The sequence below is a fragment of the Thalia democratica genome, chromosome 4, assembly GCF_965202585.1.
Source record: "Thalia democratica chromosome 4, ktThaDemo2.hap1.1, whole genome shotgun sequence".
NCBI classification, from domain to species: domain Eukaryota; kingdom Metazoa; phylum Chordata; class Thaliacea; order Salpida; family Salpidae; genus Thalia; species Thalia democratica.
The window spans coordinates 22192586-22213400 of record NC_139168.1 but is presented as its reverse complement, the minus strand read 5'-3'; the positions used below and the strand labels follow the sequence as shown (position 1 = coordinate 22213400).

Here is a 20815-nt window from a genome sequence, read left to right as displayed (position 1 = left end):
GTATTACAGTTAAAAATTAAGATATGGAAATAAGTATGGTAAAAAAAATATTAACAAATTAGTAGGATGTATAAACTTTATACCCCTTTTCGCTCGTGCTTTGCATTTATTTTGTAGAAGCCTTTGCTGAGTTTAAACACAAAAAGCTAATCAATGTTCTTAGTTTTTTTTTTTGGTTTCTGTAGAATATTAACATTTTATAATTATATATTGTTCACTATACACAAAATTACATATAGTTTAGCAAAGCCATATGCTGCTACCATATAAGACTGGTTGATATATATCAGTTTTAGGTTTTTAACATATCACGAAAACAAACTAATAAAAAGTTTAGTAAGCTTGATAGAATTCAAATCTTATCCTTCAGTTATGAAAAATTAGTTTCAAATAAACTATTATCTTACCAATTATGCTGGCTTTCATATATTTTTGGATTAACTCGGTACGAAAACGATATATTTCTAGTAACTAATTCAACTATTGTTATCATAGTCATCATTTTTAGCACGTTACTAATTATGCGCGATTTAACAGCATTTTATCGAGCTTAATTTATAAAATTCATTTAGTTTTTTTTTATACACTTTTTATATTTCACCTTCTGTTATCCGAGTTTATATTTTTAGCCTGCGCCTCGCTTATGATACTCGCTTTCACGGCAGGGGGATTCATGTGGACGTTAAGCTTTCCGCCAATCAGGAGCCGCACCGTCGCCCCGAACCTTGTCTGGGTCTTCAACACTTGAGGGGGCTGCTTCTCTATCACGAACGCGCTGTAAACAGATTTAGTTAATTTATTTTTTGTGCTAAAATTTTTTATTTTTTGATTTATTAGCATAGTTGCTGAAGCTGCTTCTTTATTACAAATGCGCTAAAACTGATCAAATTGTTTTTTTTTGTCTTTTATAATTTCTGTTTTGATCGAAAAATCATAGTTTTTAATTTTGTTTTGTTTTTAAACTTTGAATATCTGAGAGCCGAAAGTCAAAACAGTTGTTCTACTATTTTAGTTACGTTTTTTACAATAAACTGTTACACATAACACTCTAGTAGCCTTGCGGTCAACTTGATATAAATCTAAAGAGCTTCACACTTATAAGTATTTTACTGACTTACTATAACACATATTTGACAAACTGTTAATAAAAATTCATATATTTTAATCTACATTATAATTCCATTTACCTGGCGATCAGGGAATTGAGGATGTCAGTAATCTGGGACTCCTGAGCCCCCAGTACGTCCCTGGTCTGCGGGTGAAACGGAACCTGCAGTTGGTGCATCTGCAGCCTTTTTATCTGCTGCCTGGTCTGCCACACCACCTCTGCCAGTCGTTCGCACCTGCGGGAAAGTACCTTGTGTGTGTTAATAATAACTTTTGTGTGGGGGAGTAAGCAAACAATGTATTTAAATTTTTAGGGAAATATTTATAATGATTAAGTAAACTTTTAGTTATTGTGAATAACATTAGCAAATAATAGCATTTTGATGGGAACAATATTTTTTAAATGTTAGGGTAACTGTTTTATAGTAATAGAATAATTTATAAAGGTATCCTGTAAACTTCAACTCAGTTTTGTTTAATAGAATAAATAATTAACTGTTGAAAATGCTGTAAACAAAACTAATATTTTTATGTTGAGGTATAATCAGTTTTTATTTTAACTTATAAGTTTGCTTTTTCTAATACTATTTAAACTTTAGCAGTTTTTGACAACTATGAAAAACTACAATTAGGTTGAAGTTTACACATATACAATAACCTTTTAACAACTTTGGAAAAATTCAACAGTCAAAAAACATATGTTTAATATAAAGGTAAAGTTGTAAATGCATACTCTTTTACTTTATTAATTGTTTAACTTATTCATATTAAGCATTCAGACTCCAACTAAATAACCTACTTTTAAAATAAAAAGATACTAAAAACTTGTTGTTAACAAAAAAAGCATTATAATTACAAATAGGTTTATAAATAAAAGGATAAGATTCAAAACTTTATACTTTTAAAGTAAACAAAAGTTTTCTAAATTATATAAAATATTATTTTATATATTAAATTTCAAAGCAAATGGTCGTATAATATACATTTAACCTTTTGAGGTATCTCTGTTTATACTTTGGTATTTAGGGATTTTTTGAGGTATCTCTGTTTATACTTTGGGATTTAGGGATTTTATTTTTGGTATTTTAATACTCTTACGGCAGAGACTTAATTACCACTATCGGATTTCTGGAAATAAAAAAATAATCGATATACAATTCAAAAAGTACATAAACTTTTTGAACTATAGTCTTTCATCATATTTGTTTACTTAACAAAATAGTTTGTTACATTTAAAAGTGATTTTTTATACAATATCCATATTTACTGATCTCTATATGGTTTTAAATTTCTACTTTTCTGTAGATTTTAGCAACAATATATATTTATATCGTAAAAATTCTTAAAAGTCAACTTAGGTATAAGTAAAGTTTACACAAAAACGGATATAAAGTTCTTCTGTGCTAAGACAAATTTTCACAGCTTTTTTTTGAATAAAAGTTTTAAAAAGATAAATACTCGACAAAGTTTGTATGCTTGCTTAAGAAAGTACTTTGTACTTTTGTTTTAAAAGTAAAATTCGTGAATCCTTTTACACGAGCTATTTTTTAATATAAGACAATTCTATGGCAAGTTTTTATGAGCTTAATGCAAATCTAAAAAAGCTGCCTACATTTTACACTAAATCTGACTTTACATGATGAGGTGATAGAGTACTTATTATTTATTGCAAGATTTCTCTATTACATATTCAGAGTTTTTTACACATCTTCAGATAAGACACCTCTTGTTACGCAACTACTTCAAAAACGACACTATGTTTATTTTTTGTTATACACTGCTACGATATAAAACTCCATATATGTTTATTCGATGTAAGTATTTGACAGACGTAAGTTTGAGATTACACACTTCAACCTTTTTGGAGATAAACTAAAACAAACACTTTAGAATGTGTTTACCTTTAAGAGGTAATACTTTACTGTAAATTCCATTGAGTTGTGTGTATTGAATTTAACATACCATAACAACTAAAGTGAAAACAAAACAAATATTATTTAAGGATTTACATTTGTGCTGTGTCAGAAAACATTTTTTCTCCATAGTGTGCAAAAGTAGTAATAATGTATAAACTAAATTAAATCCTAATTCTTGTAAAACAAACTGAAGTATAACCAACTATCATAGTTTTAACGTGGGATGCAGTTAAAAATATTAAACTTCACTGTTTCATTATGCATATGAAACATTGTTAAGCAGAACTATTATTAACGGCAATGTGTATGGGCAAACAAAGCTTGAAATTTAAAGGTGTGTAAAAGAAACTTTACTTTTGTCTTAGATGCAAACAAAAAATTGGCTGAGTCAAGCACGTGTTTGAAGAGCAGAGTTATTTTTGTTAATAGTGAACGCGTCTTTTATCAAAATATATATATAAATTTATGTAGCGTATTTTATAGTTACTGAATTGTAAAACTTTTAAACTCATTTTATATCGTGATTGCTAAATACTTAATATTAGATTTTTATACTTAAAGAACCACTAAACAGTTTAGCAAAAGTTCTGCTAACTTAATATAATTTTACTACACTTTATACCATGTCAATCACTAATCTATCACTAATAATTTTTACCTATTAACTAATATAGTGTCGAAACTCACACTTTTGATTTTTTTTAAAGATTAAATTCACGACAGGTTTAATATGACAAACCATAGCATTTACTACCGCTAGATATACAAAAACTCAAACAAAGCCGTCCTTGTGTTACAAGATCGGCTAACCAATGCTACAGTTGTGCTAGTGAATTTTTAAAGATTCAATGTAGATTATTGAAGTATGAGAGTCAACTGTATTCAAGTAAGTTTATTCTTTACCCCACCATCTATGACGTCATAAATACGTCTTATTATGGAAAATAATACCACTTAACCAATGTTGCAGTTGTACTTACTTTTAAGACTAAATGCATGATGACAATCCAAGTGTGAAAAACCATAGTAATTACAACCACTTTATTTTAGATAACATTTATAATGGCACCCATTCTCCAAACAACTAACCAGTGTTGCAATTGTGCATTTAAAGTTTTAAGCATTTTAAACAGACAATTGAAGTATGAAAGAATTACACCTATGACGTAACAACTATCAAGTTTCCAACGTAACATCACCTAACCAGTGTTGCAGTTGTGCTAGTGAGTCGTTGTCCTTCTGTGCGGCTCCGTTGTAAGCGAGCGCCTGGCTTCTCTTCCACTTGTTCAGTTGCTCTATCAGGATGTCCTTTCTGATGTGGTTCAGTCGGACCAGGATGTCCTTGTGGTGGTTGCCTAGGCTCTGTTGAATTGTTGTTCAAATTAATTTGTTGTTGATGAAACTTAAACATGTTTTTTTTTATCACTAATTAGATAAGTGTTTAGAATTTCATTTGAGACACAAGTCCTAGCCTAGACTATGTTTTAATGTATGTTTTCATTACAAATGTATCTTAAAAGTAAATGTAAAATTGTGTTTATACAAAGTTATATTAAAAGAACAAAAAATTGTTTAATAAAATGTTCATAATAATACACTTAATAGTTTTCTATTTTCAATTAAATTGCCTTAACACAAAATTTGTTTTGGAATGTGCACTTTTTAAACACTTTACCTGTTTATACAAACAGAAAAACTTCTTATCACAGGCAAGTTCTAACACAAAATTGTTATGGCTAATACCACACAAAAAATTCTGTTTACTTTACATTTAGCTGGCCACCCTTTCAAAACGATCTATCTTTATGGCCAGGTAAACAAAACTTCAGTTAAAAGGAAATTGTCACAATAGAGGCTAGACAAAAGTAAACTAAAAGTTTTTATTGGTTAAGCAACCGTGCGCAAAAAATTAGTCTTAAACTGTGAATAAAGTTTAACTTTTTATAAGTTAAGTATCCAGCTAAGCTGAAAAGCAGTATATTAAATATTCAACTCAAAGAGAAGTTATTAGTACCTTTTATTTTTAGTTTTGAATTTTACTATTGATTTTTTGTTTTTATATAACCTAACCTTACAAACTGAAATTATTTTTTGAACACAACTTGTAGCCATAGTCGTTAAGTTAACAAAGTAATTTTACACAGCGTGTATTCTAAACTTAATATTTACTAGTTGAAAAAGATCATACTTTTATTGTAAGAGTAAACATTGTATTCGTAAAAACATTTTAAAAATTCTGTTTTAAGTTTTTTATATAAATTTGCTGAGTAAACCATCAAGTACAGTCATTTATGACAAAATTACTAAAACTCTAATTAGCTGAGATAGAAAAGAATTTTCGAAACTTTAGAAAATACCATGTTTAACTTTAAGATGAATAAATTAAAGAAGAAAATTTATGAATTTTAGATTCTGGCTACCAAACTTGGAATTTTTCCAAGTAGCTTGGCATACTTTGATTGATGAATTACTTAACTTTTTTTTGTAATAATAAGTTTTACTACAAAATACTTCAGTACAGTTGTTAAATAAATAAAGTTGCAGCAAGACAGATATTGAGCAAAATAAAAGTAGATAAACAAAGAATATTAAAAAGCAATTACAATATAAATGTACAAAAAAAGGTTTGTGTTAATTAAATTCCGTTGAAGCAACCTTCATAAAAATGATAAAAAGTAAAAACTTATAAAATTTAAGGCAGTGTAAGAAAGGAACCAATTTTGTTGCATGAAGAAAATTAATATTTATTTCGTTTTTCACAAATGTTTATGATACCACACGTAACAACAAAGTCTTTAAAATCTGTTTCAGCCGTCGAAGGAATTTAGTTGTAAGCTTTCCAGTACTAATTTAGATCGTAATTTTTCATATAACCATGTAAATACTGAAATGAATTTGTCTCAGACAACAGTATTGTCTCTTTTATCCAATCTTTGTTATTGAGCTGGGCAAAATTCGTTCACGTTTTCAAATATACTACACAATTTAAAAACAATTACGATAAAAGAGGCAAAAAGTACGTATCAAACAAAATAACAGGAGTTTACGTTTTAATACAAAATTACATAATTAACGAAAATGTTACGTCTTTTTCGAGCGAACGTTTTCATTATTCGTGCTGTGTTCATTGTACGTTCTACGTTGTACCGTCTTGGAAAACAAGAGCTGAGGTATGTTGCTTCTTGTGTTCTATCTCTTAAGAAATTCTATGTACTGTTGTTATTCAATTTGGAGAAGTTCAAGTTTAGAAATAGTTAAAACTCAGCGTTCTTTGCGCGAAAGTTAGATATAACCAGAAAAACTTTACTCTATAGTCTTTCTAGGTTAGGTCCAAAACGAAAATATGGGTATAAACGTGATGAAATGTGTCACAGATAAAGAAGTACAAAACAAAAGTTGCTAGTGGAACAATTTGAAGCTGAAATTGTTAGATACGGAAACTACAACAACACTTTTCATAAAATATACAACGCACTAACACAAATTTTAGCAAATCACCATACGTAAAAAACAGTAAACTGTTGTTTTAGTGTCCTTAAGTATGCTACAAGGATAGCAGTCATTTACACAGTCACAAAAATATAGAGCTGAAGCATGATTAGAAATTAAAAAAAAACAGCAAAGTAAAAAAACGAAAAATACTCTTCACATTTTCTGTTTAATTAAAGTTAAAAGAAGAAAAGGGCAGTTTATATACAAATAAATATGTATGTATGAAAGAAAGAAACATTATAGTAAAAACGCTGAAAATTGAAAACAAACTTTAAACTTAGGTGATTAATAAAATCATTAAGTAATTTTTCAATAGATAACCATAAAAAACTTAATCTTTATTGTGAAGAGTGCTGTATGGACTTAAACATTGAAGAAACAAAAAAATTAAAAATTGTTAAAAGCCTAAAAATAACACAACTTGTGATTTTACACGCTTTATTTAAAGATATAAAAGCATTAAAAACATGTTTTTACTATTTTTTACATAACCACCGTGGTATCAAATCAAATTTCGCGCCAAAACAACCCGCGGCGATATAAAGCATTTTTGAACTTTTGTCGCAGTGAACTTTTTGTTTACTCTCACCTGTCTCTGTTACGTCATAACTGTTTGAAATTTTTTTGATGTTTTTCGAACAAAAAGCCTTTCCGGTCGCTGTCGAATCAATTTCTGAGATTTTTGCTCGGAAATTTTGCGGAAAGAAAATTTCTGAATAGGAATTTTTCGTTTGAAACGAAAATATAAAACTGTAAAGTTTTTAGCACACTTCTGCACTCAGATGTTTGAAGTAAATCAATATTTGACAATTTAGGTCGGAAATTACGGAGGGAATATTTTTGGAAGGGAATTTACTATTGTCATTGGTGAAAGTTTGGTTTTTTGTAATAGTTGAAGACTATTTTGTATTAAAAAAAAATTAGATAATTTTAGCTTTTTTTAGCTAGCTTGGTTAAGAAAATATTTTTCAAAAAACCAGTTGTTTAAACGAGTAAACTTAGATTTTATGATCCAGTTTTTGTCAATGAAATGTTGCTTTATTGATTGGTTTTATTCAAGCTTATCTACAACATAGTTTGTTCTTAAAGGTAATACTTTTATTATTCTTATATTTTTATACTCTGTGAACATAAAAAACAATTATAAATTAAACTGATAAAGTGAAGTTAAACGTAGCAATATATTTTATACTAAGTATATTTTTAAAACAAGCTTTTATAATGTAAGTTAGTGACATTTGTTCTGTAAATTAACCACAAAAAAGTATAAAGATTTTTATTGCAAAACCGAAATGTCTTGTTATGTCGTAATGGTTAGAAATACTTTCAAAGCATTTTTTTTTCTGTCTGAATCAATTACTTATATTAGTTTTTATTCAATTTAAATTAGTTTTCAAAATATCCAGAAATTTTTGTTATAGAAGAGAATACTCACGTAAGAATAGACTTGAAAAAAAGGTATTTTTGTGTTAAATATATTTTGTTAAATTTATCTGCAAATATATTTCAACTAGCTCTTATCACTTTTTTTTAAATAAAGATAAAACTAAGGTACTTGTAAAAAAAAAAGTACGGTCTACATTCGTTTGAAACATTTATTTACAACTAAAATTAAGAAGGGTAACAAATTTGAAATAGTAAACCGATAAAAAAAAACAAGATGTAGTCGTGGAATACTATAAAACAAAAATTTATTTTAAAAAGAAAGTTCTCTGAATTTTAAACTAAAACTAATTCAAAACTAAAACTTTTATTGGTGTAACACTGAGCCATTATAATTTAAAGTTATTCAAATTATAATAAATTCGTATAATCTTAAACAACGGTTGTTCCATATTTTCACTTCGTACAACAAATTTCAAAGATTTGAACTCACAAAGACATCAATAAAAAAAACGCAATTTATCGATCAAAAAAAAGAAATTTTTACAAATTTCAGACCACAATTACAAAACTTAAATTAGAAAATTAGGTCGCGATAAAAAACGAGTCTACATACTCGAAACTATATCATCGTCACAAAACTTAAATTCGATAAACTGCGAGTAATTTTTCGACATTTTATCAAAGCAACTTCAGTTTTACAAACGGAATTAAACACAGAGTTTTGTACAAATCGTGTGTCGCTCGTGTTATTTTTACATTAAGCTGACAAAATTTCGCATGGAAATTTATATTGAAATGTCAGAACTGCTTTTTTCGATGTTGCTTAACCGTGTGGCTAATTTGGGTAATTTAAATCGCAATTTTACGGTTTTGTATAAAAGCAACATTTGTAATGTTTTTATGAGTTTTTGCTACAAACTTGCTCAAAAATAAATATACTTTATATAAAAATGAACCAAATATTACTTTTTGGACAGCGTTAGAAAGTTTTAATTTTAACAGAACAGTAAACAAAAACTTTTTAATATGCTAACAGAAAAGTAATATTGCCAACATCGTGACCTAAATAAAATAATTTGAATTGCGAAATATTTCAAATTTATTGCGATAAGATCATTTTTCCTTTTTCCTCAAAAAGTTACATTACTTTGAGGAAATGAAAATTAGATATCCGCAGCACATTAATCTAACCTATTTATCGTTGCTAATGAGTTTTTTTATCTTATCGCTAAGAAATCTTAAAGTATTGAAACTGTTTAGTCGTTTCAAATACTAGAATTGGAAAAAAATTCAAAACAAGTTTTTGTTGCAATTTTTGTCTAAAATTAATTATAACGCTAAATTTTTATTTTTTTTGGTTATTAGTTTTATTTTTCTAACAGAAGTTAACTTGAAAAATTAAATCTTATAATCTTAAATTATTTTCCACGTAAAAAATTTATAGCAAATTTTCGTATAAAAATTTAATAAAAACCAAAAATTTGTTTTTAAAACACGTTCCCTTAAAAGTTACGATAATTTGAGGTTTTTTTTCGACTATTTTACTGGCTTATCCGAAGTTTTACTTTTGCTTTTGTTTAAGATTATTTGATACTGAAAAAAATTTGAAGATAAAGTAAGCAAAAAATATATATAATAGATTAGAGAGCACGACGTGTGTTATATTTTTATATAAAGCAATATAATATCTACATACAACTAAGAAACAGTCAAGTAAATCATTTCAAATGTAAATCAAAAAGTAGAATATATTTATAAACAAGAATCTACTAATATTGTCTCCCAAAAATAAGTTTCAGTCAAAAACTATGGGTTTATTAACTGTTTGATGCAGACAAAATATATTAAGCTCCACGAAAGTATCAAGCTTTTTTTTAACAAGAAGCCTGAACAATTTTTAATCTTGTTTACAATATAAAATTCCAAAGACACTTAAAACTTAGTTTACAAAAACTAAAACCGAGTACCAAAATGATTGGCGCCAAAATTCATTTGAAGTTGTATGCAAAACTGTACTACATATTTAACTTTGAAAATACCTGTAAATTATAAATCAGCATGTTATACATTACCACATTTCTTTGAGTGGGGTCTTGTTCTTACATAACATTCCAGATTTTTTCATATTCAACAAAAACACGTACTTTAAATTAAATAGTGTCACCGAAACTTATTAAGTTTCTATTCAGATATAGACATGGCTGAGAGCAGTTTTAACAAAAATAGTTTCCATCAATACAAAGCTCACGCCATAAAAACAGACTCTGTAGGTCTCAACTTTCAAAGTTTTTAAACACAAGACGGAACCTTTTTTGATCTTTCAACTTGTTACGCTAAATTCCTAACAACTTCATCATAATCTTTTTAATGTTAAAAGTACATGGTGGAAATATTTTTGATTCTTTTACCTCGTAAACTTGTAACCGTTATTATTCAACATTAAATATGTGCACCTATGTGACCCAAAACCAAGTCTATTTTCGGCGCAAAACCTTGTTTTTATCGTGTTTGAAAAAAATAAACCAATTTTGTTTCGGTGTCAACAGTACAAAGTTGTGACAAAAATGAGATAAAAATAGAATTAATCTGCACTTGTTTTGTATTTGAGAAAAACAAAGTTGTTTTTCTGCCAGATAAGTTAACATCATAACAAGTTTTTTATTAAATTATTTTATTAAACAAACTTATAAACTCCAAAATAACTGGAGACATATTTTTTTTGTTTTGTTACTTAAATTCATGTTATCAAACGTGTAGTTTAAAGTACTTAAATTATGAAAACGTTTGATTTTACAATAAAAGTATACAGATTTAATAAAATGAAAGCCTTACAACTTTACTACAACTGTTCTCTCAATGGTCGTTCAACTGTGTGTTTTAGTTTTGTTGATTACTGGCCTGAATTCCAAGTACACTTAAGTGTTTGTTACTATGAATCACAACCAGCAGAATGTAGTGGAAACTAGAATCTCACCGTTTGTTGTCACACCCACATTTTAAACAACTTAACATAAACATGAAATTATACCTAACGACCATAAGAGCACTTAAGTTGAATTTCCGATGCTCAAAATATCAGCATACTTTTTTAAATATCTTTAATGATTAAAAACATTAATAATATTTTTTTTCTTTTAAGAGCATAATATGAGTACACCACGAAAATTTTAATAGCAAATCTTATCTGTTTTTGTGACTCAATAGTGTTTTGAATAACATGTTTTTAATTGAAAGATATATATCAATAAACACATACTTTTATAAGATAAGGTATAAATACAGCTGTCATAACTTTATAGTAAATTGTTTTATCATTTGAATTTTAGCAATAACATTTACATGTAAAAAAAGTATGTTTACATTAATATAAACTACTTGTTTATTTTATGTTCTTCAAAACAGAATTATAGTTTTTAATCCTGTATGTTTTATTGAACAATGATTGACTTTATTTTACAAAACTATAAAAATCTAAAAGCTAAAAACTTTATATATATATATATGACTATTTATTATTTACTATATAACAAACTATAGTAAATGTAAAATTTAAATACTTAAAAGCTTAAATAAAAAAAAGTGAAACTGATCATGTGTGACTTTTATTCAATAAAACCAGGTATTAAATAAATTATGTTAACTTTATTCACAGATATGTTTTAACTGATATATAAGTTACTTGACAAATTGCTTTAATTAAATATTCATGTACTGTTTAAACAAACAGTGTTTCTTAATATTTTTAATGTTTATATTAGTTTAAAAAGTTGTAGGTACATAACTATTAGTAGATAATTAACTTTTACATATGGAGACATAAACTTTATGTATTTTAATACTAATTTAACTTAAAATGTGTTATTATTTTATTTATTAAAAAATTAACTTTTTTTAATAGTTTTATTAATTCAAGAAGAAACAGTTCTTACAATATTTTTATAACCGATGGATTGTATTTTCTGCTTTAATATATATCTAAACCTAAGCATTAATTTTTAAAGCTTACAGTTATTTAGCAAAAAATATAGTAAAGTTTTAGTTTACTTATTAATCCATGCAAAAATACCCCGAATATAAATAAATAAAAAATAAAAAATATCCATAGCATGTACTTATGTCTTATACTTATAAAATAAAGGATATTAGAATATAACTAAATAATTAGTTAAAACAAAACTTTGAAACAAAATTAAACAACAAGTTATACAGAAAACTACAAATAACAATCATAGTTTCCCTGAACAAAATATATTTTAAAGAACTTACTAAATAAAAACTGACCACCTTAAAAAATTTAAATCTAAAAAACAGAAACTGTAAAAACATCAACCAACCCCCCGCATGGCCAGTATCTTCTGTTTTCCGTTCCTCAGGATCTTTTCGAACTCCTGACTCTTCCGCATCAGTCCCTGCTCGTACTGCATCCTCCCCGGATCCGACTGGGGGCGCTGCTGGTAGTGCTGCAGGTCGTCTGAGAAACAAAGTAAATCGGTTTCATTTGAGGGGATTTTAAAAGTACTAAATGTGTTGAAATTACTGCAGTCTGTAAACTAAATCGATCAGATTCATTTAAAGGAATTTAATTTCGATTACAATTTTTTGCTTTTTTGCTTTAATTGAAAACCAATTTGGCGGTAGTTTAAGCAGGTTTCCAAAACTAATTCTAATGGTAGCCCTTTTGGTAGTAGCTAAAAAAATAATCGTCTCTGTTTTTTCAGGGATCGGCAGGCATTAGGTGGTTGAGCGACGATTTTCAAAAATATAAATACTCGCGGGCCGCAGTTGTAGTTTTAATTTTTACTTTTCCTTAACAGCCACGAAATATCTAGTTTAAGTTTCATGTATTCCTTGAATTATACAAGAGCTTTTATCAACTTTTGCTAGTTTTATTAAAATTTTTGTTCTAAATCTTTTTGCAAATGAGTCATAAGTAATTTGCATTTCCGCAGCGAAATTGTTTCCTGCAAATATTAACGTTAGGTTTTTATGCAAGGCTGAATAGGTTTTATATAAGCCCTTAAACCTCAAATATTTAGTTAAACCTCGTTATAAAGCTCGTTATTTATTTTTCAAACTACTAATACAAAGGCTTACAATAAAAAACAAAGTTACAAATTTAAACTTTATTAAAACTTAGAATCAAAAACTTACAACGGCGTAGAATCGCTAAAACAATATTATTGTGTTTCGATTAAAAGTTGTTTTAAAGTTGTTAAAGTTTAGAAAAGTCTAGTTATTTATACTTCTTTCTCGAAATTTAACAGTAATGTATATTGTTCATTAGGTTTATGTTGTTGTTCTTTTAGCTTTACGCTTTTAAAACACCTCTAAAAAATTATATGGAGAAAAAACATACCACACACAACATTTTTTACAAATGTATAAAATTTTTTGATCAATGTTGTATTTTTTTGTAATGTCAATTGAAACCACATTTAGTCATGCATAAAAAATCGCAACAATGCGAAGATTTTCTCAAACTAATTAAAAGCATTAAAAGCTTCCGAACTATTTGGTAAGCACGTTGTTACTTTAGTTTTACGAGCATTAAAACAGGAATTTATTACATTTGAGAAAGAGTTAGAAAATTTGTGTAAAAAGCATCTTATTAAGTAGCTTTTTACAAGCTTAATTGTTTTATCTACAAAATCTTGAACGTTTTCGACTATACAAGTTTAATATAAAAGAAGTACTATTAAGAAAGTTTGTTTAATTAAACTGTTTACTTAACAAAACATCAATAAAAACATAATCATTAAAAAAACAGGACATTTTTGCCGTAAACTAATTGATTTTAAATAATCTTTGTTAATTCAAAAACACAAGTCTTGGAACTTAATGCTTTAAAACCATACTAAAACTTGTTGAGACTTTCAGAAAACTGTTTACCTTAAACAAAATTAAATTTAAAGTAACGCGTAAATAAAAAACAAAAATTTTATTCAAGTTTTCAAGGTCTTTTGAACGAAAAACTTACGTCATAAATCCTACTTAAAATTAATTACAATGATAAACAACTGAAACCAGTTTGTAAAGTATGTTTTTGACTAAGGTTAGTTTCTGTTTATTATAGCAACTAAAGAAATACTTTAAAAACATATAATTTTATTTAATCAAGGTAATTTAATCAAGGAAATCAAAAAAAACTTTTTAAATAAAGTGTTATAGTGTCATTTCAACAAGACAATGGTAAATACAAAACGCCGAAAGTAAAATTACATAAGTATGCGTTATATACCTTTCAAAACCCATTTACTTTAAATGAATACACTTATAAATCTTAAAAAAATCTCAGACCCTAGTTTGTGTAAAAAGCATAAGCAGAATTTTAACTTGCATTTTTTTTTTAATGACAGTGTTGAAAACATGAGTCGTCTAAAGAAACAAACTTGTTTGATTTTCTACAACAAACATAAAAGCCTTGGCCTTATTTTCGAGCAAAACCAGTTTTAAGGTCTTTAAATATTTATAAAAAACCAAAACTCAAATGAGCAAACCGAAATCGAAAGTCAATTAAGATTAAAAAGCTCGATTCGACCGCAAACAAATATATAGTTACGTCACAAACACACATACATTAAATTGGGCTTAACCGCGCCGTCAAAAGATCGAGGTTAATCCGTTTTATCGAACCCGACGTTTATCTGTGTTCGTTGGTCGCAATTAACCAGAATTCAGGTTAATTTACGCGCAAAAATTAAAAATAACACCACGCTTTTAATTTAGCGTTCTAACGTCGGTTCCAGAGTAGCCAGAATTCGAACAAAGTTTCCGCTAAAACGCGTGAAACTTTTTAATTTAAAAAAGTCGTATTTATGATACAAACTAAAAGTGAACGGTGGTGTAACACATAAAAGTTTTTAGCAATCAAAAATGTCTTGATAAGCTTATTAAAAGCGTCCATTGTTAGTTTACTTCAATCACTGTAGCAACTAAAGTATCTATTTTTATGTAAATATTTTTATTGGTGATCAACAGTACAACGATTTCTACTTATTTTAGTTGTCAATTTAGACAATTACTAGACTAATTAAATACACACAGCTTTAGAAACACTGATTTTTTTAATTTCGAAAAGTTTTTTTTAATTTCTCAATAAACTAATAAGTTGTACTAAGAAACTTACTGGTTTTCTTGTTAACAGCGTAAGCATTAATAAATGTTGCAGTTTATTGAAAGCTTTATTTTCTCAGGAAATCAAAACTATGGTGGCTTAAACAGCTCTTAAAAATAGTCAAAAACAGAAAAATACAAACTACCATTTATCGTTGTTCAAATGCGTTTTTATAAGTTAATTAAGTTTTCGTTTTTCTCCTCAAGTTCATAGATCGTAATCGATTTTTTTTTAATATAAAAGTATTTTTGAAGTATAAGCAAACCAATCAATATTTATATAAATTTAAATGAGAAATGTTTACAGTTTTGAAAAAAATTGCGTAAATTTAAAACCTTTTTCTTAATGCTCAGTTTTGTCTTAAAAGATAAACTTTAAACGCATCATTTGACCCATTAAAGCTAACAAAAGAATCAAATACTTCTAAAGTAAAAGTCGAATGAAAAAAAAATTGATTGATTAATTGTTATGTGAAAATGTAGAAAAACCTCATTTAAATTTCGATCCTGATATTAACTATTATATAAAAAAATAAGTTTGATTGGTGCTGCAATTGACAAAGAAACGTTATTTTTGTATTTGTTCGCTCAATTATAAGCTTCTAAAAAAATGAACAATAAAATAAAACTTTTAACTTTATAAGAGTTGATTACTGTAAGTAGGCATAGTAAACAAAAATTGTTTGTATAAATTATAAACTTAATCGAAACTAAAGATTATTTTTATTACTATTTAAACTTTGTAGCTTACATTATTACTGTTCAATAAGTAAATCAGTTGACTGTATTTTCAACAGTCTTAAAAACACTGTATTACCTAATAAACTTATTGTGGTAATGATAAAGCGATATTTTTTAACACAAATAGGAAAACCACAACTCTATAAATACTTTTATCTCAAATAAAATCATATTTTGTTGTTTTGAATATCGACAAAATAAATCTTTTTTAATCGCTCGTTAAATGCTATCTGTCAAAATTTCGCGTACTAAAACAGGATGTTACAAAACAGAATAAAAATCCTTTAAAATATTTTGTTTTCATTTAAAACACAAAACAGTTGTGTGTAGCAGCGACTTGTTTAATTATTTATTGCGTTTATTGTAAACCATTTGAAATTACTATAACCTGTTTAAAGTGGGTATTACTACAAAGTAGATATTTCCATTATTATTTCAGTGATAAAAACATTGAAAAAAACAACTTTATCTTTGAGGTTGTTTAATTGATGATGGATAACGGTTAAATAGTGCTTGATAAAGTTATTATGAGCTTTTCAACGTTATCGGCCATAAAAGATTTTTAGTAGTATTTATTAAAACATACCCAAAAATTTACTTTTAACGGAGTTTTATACAAGATTTTTCTAAAATATTTATCATAGTTGGATTTCAAAAGTTGTGATTGGCTTAATATAGTAGCTTTGAATTAAAAAAATAATAGTGAGTTTTTTTTAAACAAATGTGCTTTACTAATTAAAAAATTTAAGTATCTATGAAATTTTTGTATCTATTTTAATGCGTTTTTCTTAAAACATCATTTATTTTACAAAAGTTATTACGGCATAGATTTTAAATGAAACACTTGAGCTGATATCAGCTTCAAGCATTCAGTTCTAGCTTCAGATAAATCTAATTACAATTATAAATATACGCACGTACTAAAAGCAATTGTCAAAAACGTTTACGGTATCAAGCTCACATTTTTATCGTTTATCTTACAATACTACTTACCAAAGTTATTTAGTTTTATAACTTTTTTGTAAAAATAGATACAGTAGCTCGAACAACATTGTTTTATAAATTACAATGACGCAGTTTTAAATTAAACTTTCTACGCTAACCATTGTTTTCAATTCTTTTTATTTTTAATACACGGTTTACAACTTTTACACCTTTTTAGCTGTACTGTTTTAAAACGAACATTACTTATTTTAAGATGTTTAACACTGTGTTAGAACTTGTAGACACAACAATTGTTATCAAAAAACGAAAGAAAATACTAGCTTATAGAAATTCTTGAACACTTCGATTAAAAACCATTTTTAGTATTCATAGTTCTTAAATATTTTTTAAACATTTATAGAGCAATACAGCTTTATTTTAATTAATTTCTTGTTCCAAAAAAAAGTATTAATTTTTGTTGAGTCTACAGTAGAGCTTACCAAACTCTTTTTAGCCCCTTTTTAGAAGTTTAAAAAGCAATCGCCAATATTTATCAGAAGTCACCCTTTTAATAGTTGGTTACCCATTAACTTTATTGCCAACTTACTTATTAACGCTTCCCAATAACCAAAATCACCATGGGAAATTATTGAGTATGTGACATTGCCCACTTTGGGAAACCTGTGTCTACAGTGATAAGGTGAAGTAGTTGAGCAAGTTTTGGTTTTAAAGCATTTTTAAGCATAAGCAACAAGTTTTAATTATCAAAAGTTACGAACACCTTACCCAATATAAACTTTATTTTTTACTACATCTCTACTGGACTATTTCAAGTAACTAATGTATCAAGTACAAACTGTTAGTTGCTATAGCATGCTATTTGAATTTCTGTTCAAGTTATGTAAATTTTCCAACTAACTCAGCGTCCTCGCGTGGTCCTGATACTTGATCACGAAGTACTCCTGCTCCTAATAAGTACAAATGCACAGTACATACTGATTAACTTACTCAATGTCCCCGCATGATCTTAATACTTAATTACAAAGTACTCCTGTTAATATTTTTCTACTAATAGTTTTTGCATAAGTATCAATCCAACTCACTCAGCGTCCTCGCGTGGTCCTGGTACTTGATCACGAAGTACTCCTGCTCGCTCTGCAGGTTCCTCATCTCCTGCTCCGCCTCCCTCGTCTTCCCAATCAGCAGCTCCAGCTCCTGGGAGATCTTCTGCGAGGTCTTCACCATGCTGGACTGCTGCGGGTTGAACTGGTCCAGTTGCTGTTGAAAAAATAAACAAGAGCTGTACATTTCAACACTGAAACTGCATTATAAAATGATGAGTTTTTTCACAAGTTAGTCATATGGTTTTGTTTGACTTTAATCTTTAAAAAAGTTACTGGTGAGCAAGCTTTTGTGGCAGTTGAACTGGTTTTGTTTTAAGAATCAGATCGATATACAGTTCATATAGTTATTAAATCTTTCTATGTTAATAAATAGACATTTATTTAGTAAGTAGGTGAGTTAATAATTTTAGTTCCTGTTTAAAAAAATATTGAAAAATAAAAGTCTTAATTTTTAAGTAACTTAGTTTAGATACTGTATAAATTTTAGTAGTTTAACATGTAACGTTTAAGTTATGTTATTCATATTGAGACACTTATTTCATAAATATCGAAGCTTAATTAGTTAAATAAACTTTTTTTTATAAGTATAAAACATAATTAATACTATAATAGCAAATTAAAAGTGAATCTCAATTTTTTCTACCAGAGTTCATGAAAAAATTACCGTTCTGGTTTTAATTGCAATCATATTAAACATATTAAAAGATAAATAAAATAAAAACTATAAACTAACATTATTTCCCTGTTGCACCATTCTGCTTTCAATTGCAAGAATCTTTTTTGCAATCCTTACAAGTTCTAGTGGCGCAGACCCGTATACTGTCTGTAAAAGAAGATATAAGTATTCAGAAACTTTCTTTCAGTTTTTTTAGAATTAACATAAAACCAAGTGAAATATTAATTTACAATTAGACTACACAAAACGTTTACAATTTTCAAAACCACTAGTAAGTTCTACTTATTATATTTTCTTTGACAAAGTACACGTTTATAGAATATTTTTATATCTATAATCACACATCATATAAATCATATGATTAAGTATAGAACATAGTTGAAATTAAGTTTAATAACCTAGTAAACTACATGTTTCAATTGATTATTAATTACTATTGACCTTCATAAAAATTGAAACTGTTTTCTTTTTAAAGAATGCATCTTGTTTTAATTAGTTCTATTACAAATCTTAAAAGTATCACGAAAGTCTAAAAAGGCTCAGTTTTAACTATTTGATGTTAAAAAAGTAAGTGACATTGCCTAATAAATAACTTACAAACAATTTATTAGTTTATATTTAACTTAACATAAGGTAAGTATGATAAGTTTTGAAAAATGAAACACAACACAATTTAAAGGAATGATTAAGCTACTAAATTACAATATACCACATACACCAAACTTTTACTTACTTAAAAAAAAGTGGCGGTCTTTCACATACGTTTAATTTAACTTACTCTAAAACTATTCTCGCATACGATTCTCAGCTCAACTTGATTTGCAATAAATATCTTTTGGAAAAGTTATAGACTATCTTACTTTAAAATGAGTATAAACTCACACATAGATCAAAGTTTTACACACTTTGAAACTAGTTGCGATCTCGAAAAGGTCTTGTTTTTGCTTACTTTCAAGTAAGTTTCACGCTGGTATTAATTTTACTTTGAATCAAGCAATACGCTCATATACTGTTACATACCTTAAAATTAATGCCGATCTCGGAACAATGAGAACCTCTAACACAGATCTTACTTTGAGACTAGTAACAGTTCTTCACGTAGGTCTTAGTTTGAAAAAAATTAAAATCGTTCCCATACAAGTCTCATTTTAACTTGCATTAAAATTAATTAAACAGTTCAGCTTACTTTAAAATGAGTGGCGATCTCGGACAGGTGGAGCCTCTGCAGGAAGTCCTTGCCGTCGGTCAAGTGCTCGCACTCCTTGTGGATCTCACTAAGGAAGAGGTCCAAGATGTACTTTGCGTGGCTCTCCTCGTCTCCTTGCACGTTGTCGGGATCTATTTGATCCCTGGATAAGAGAAATGTTGGTTATATCTTGTTTAGTTGCTGATATAAACATTTGAAATTAAACTAAATTGTTCATACTACTTGAAGAATCTATTTGATCCCTGTGATAGAAAGTTAATTAATTTAAACTAATTTATTTTGAAGGATCTTTATGATCGCAGAAAAGAAAGAGTATTTTTACTCATCTTTTGTTTTAAGGGTAATCTAACCAGTAAGAAATGTATAGCTCAACTGGTTTTGCTTTTAATTTGTATAAAATAAAATAAAAACTAAATTGATGTCAAAATACATTTAGTCTGTATAAGAAAGTCTACTGGTTTTCGACTATATTTATAAAATATTTTAATCACACAGTTTGCGAATCTCTCAAAGAACAAAAAATTAATCTACACGCTTAAAAATTGTGTATGTCAAACGGAAAAAACAATCATTAAAACTACTGTTTTCATTATATACACAAGAACGTCAACACAACAACCAACCAAGGCTGGTTTTCTATGAGTTTGGCGAAGTAGTGTCGGAACTGGATGGGAAAGTTTGGTCCGTACAAACTTTGTATTTGTCTTAGGGAGTTTCCCTCTAATTCCCGCACCTTGTCCCACAGCGACATTGTTACATAAAAAATAATATCTAAAAAGTAAAATCTATAAAAGTTTTAGTTCTTATTTTTAGAAAAATAATATTATTTGCTGTGTATTTATCTAAAATCAAAAAAACTATGTTTTCTTTTCAGTCTGTTCCCTTTATAAAGGCTAAACTTTATAAAATATTATTTTGTCGTTAGTATACTATTTAATACTTAATCAAATTTTAGTTTATAAATTGTATAATTATTGTTTTAAGATATTTCTAGATAAAAGTTCTAAGTAGTTGGAATTATAATTTTGCTCTACTTACAAAAACATAAGTATTAAGGATGATTAACTTGATTATAGTTTACAAAATTAAGGTTCTTTAAATTCTTTAATTTCTAAGAACTTTTAAAGAC

The 20815-nt window shown here is 27.5% G+C and overlaps 1 protein-coding gene across 2 annotated transcripts in view; it reads right to left on the bottom strand.

Moving 5' to 3' along the window:
* Positions 1 to 20465, bottom strand: part of LOC145835167 (signal transducer and activator of transcription 5B-like) — a 42359-nt gene extending 21894 nt beyond the window's left edge. For both annotated transcript variants that reach the window (XM_082942721.1, XM_082942720.1), the window contains exons 1-8: positions 20310 to 20465; positions 19666 to 19828; positions 18537 to 18626; positions 17783 to 17957; positions 12236 to 12372; positions 4228 to 4385; positions 1188 to 1343; positions 602 to 775 (exon numbers count right to left, since the gene is read on the bottom strand). In XM_082942721.1, coding sequence (XP_082798847.1) covers positions 602 to 775; positions 1188 to 1343; positions 4228 to 4385; positions 12236 to 12372; positions 17783 to 17957; positions 18537 to 18626; positions 19666 to 19828; positions 20310 to 20437 — 1181 coding nt within the window. In that variant the 5' untranslated portion in view covers positions 20438 to 20465. The remainder of the gene's footprint in view (positions 1 to 601; positions 776 to 1187; positions 1344 to 4227; positions 4386 to 12235; positions 12373 to 17782; positions 17958 to 18536; positions 18627 to 19665; positions 19829 to 20309) is intronic.
* Between the last annotated feature and the right edge of the window lie 350 nt (positions 20466 to 20815).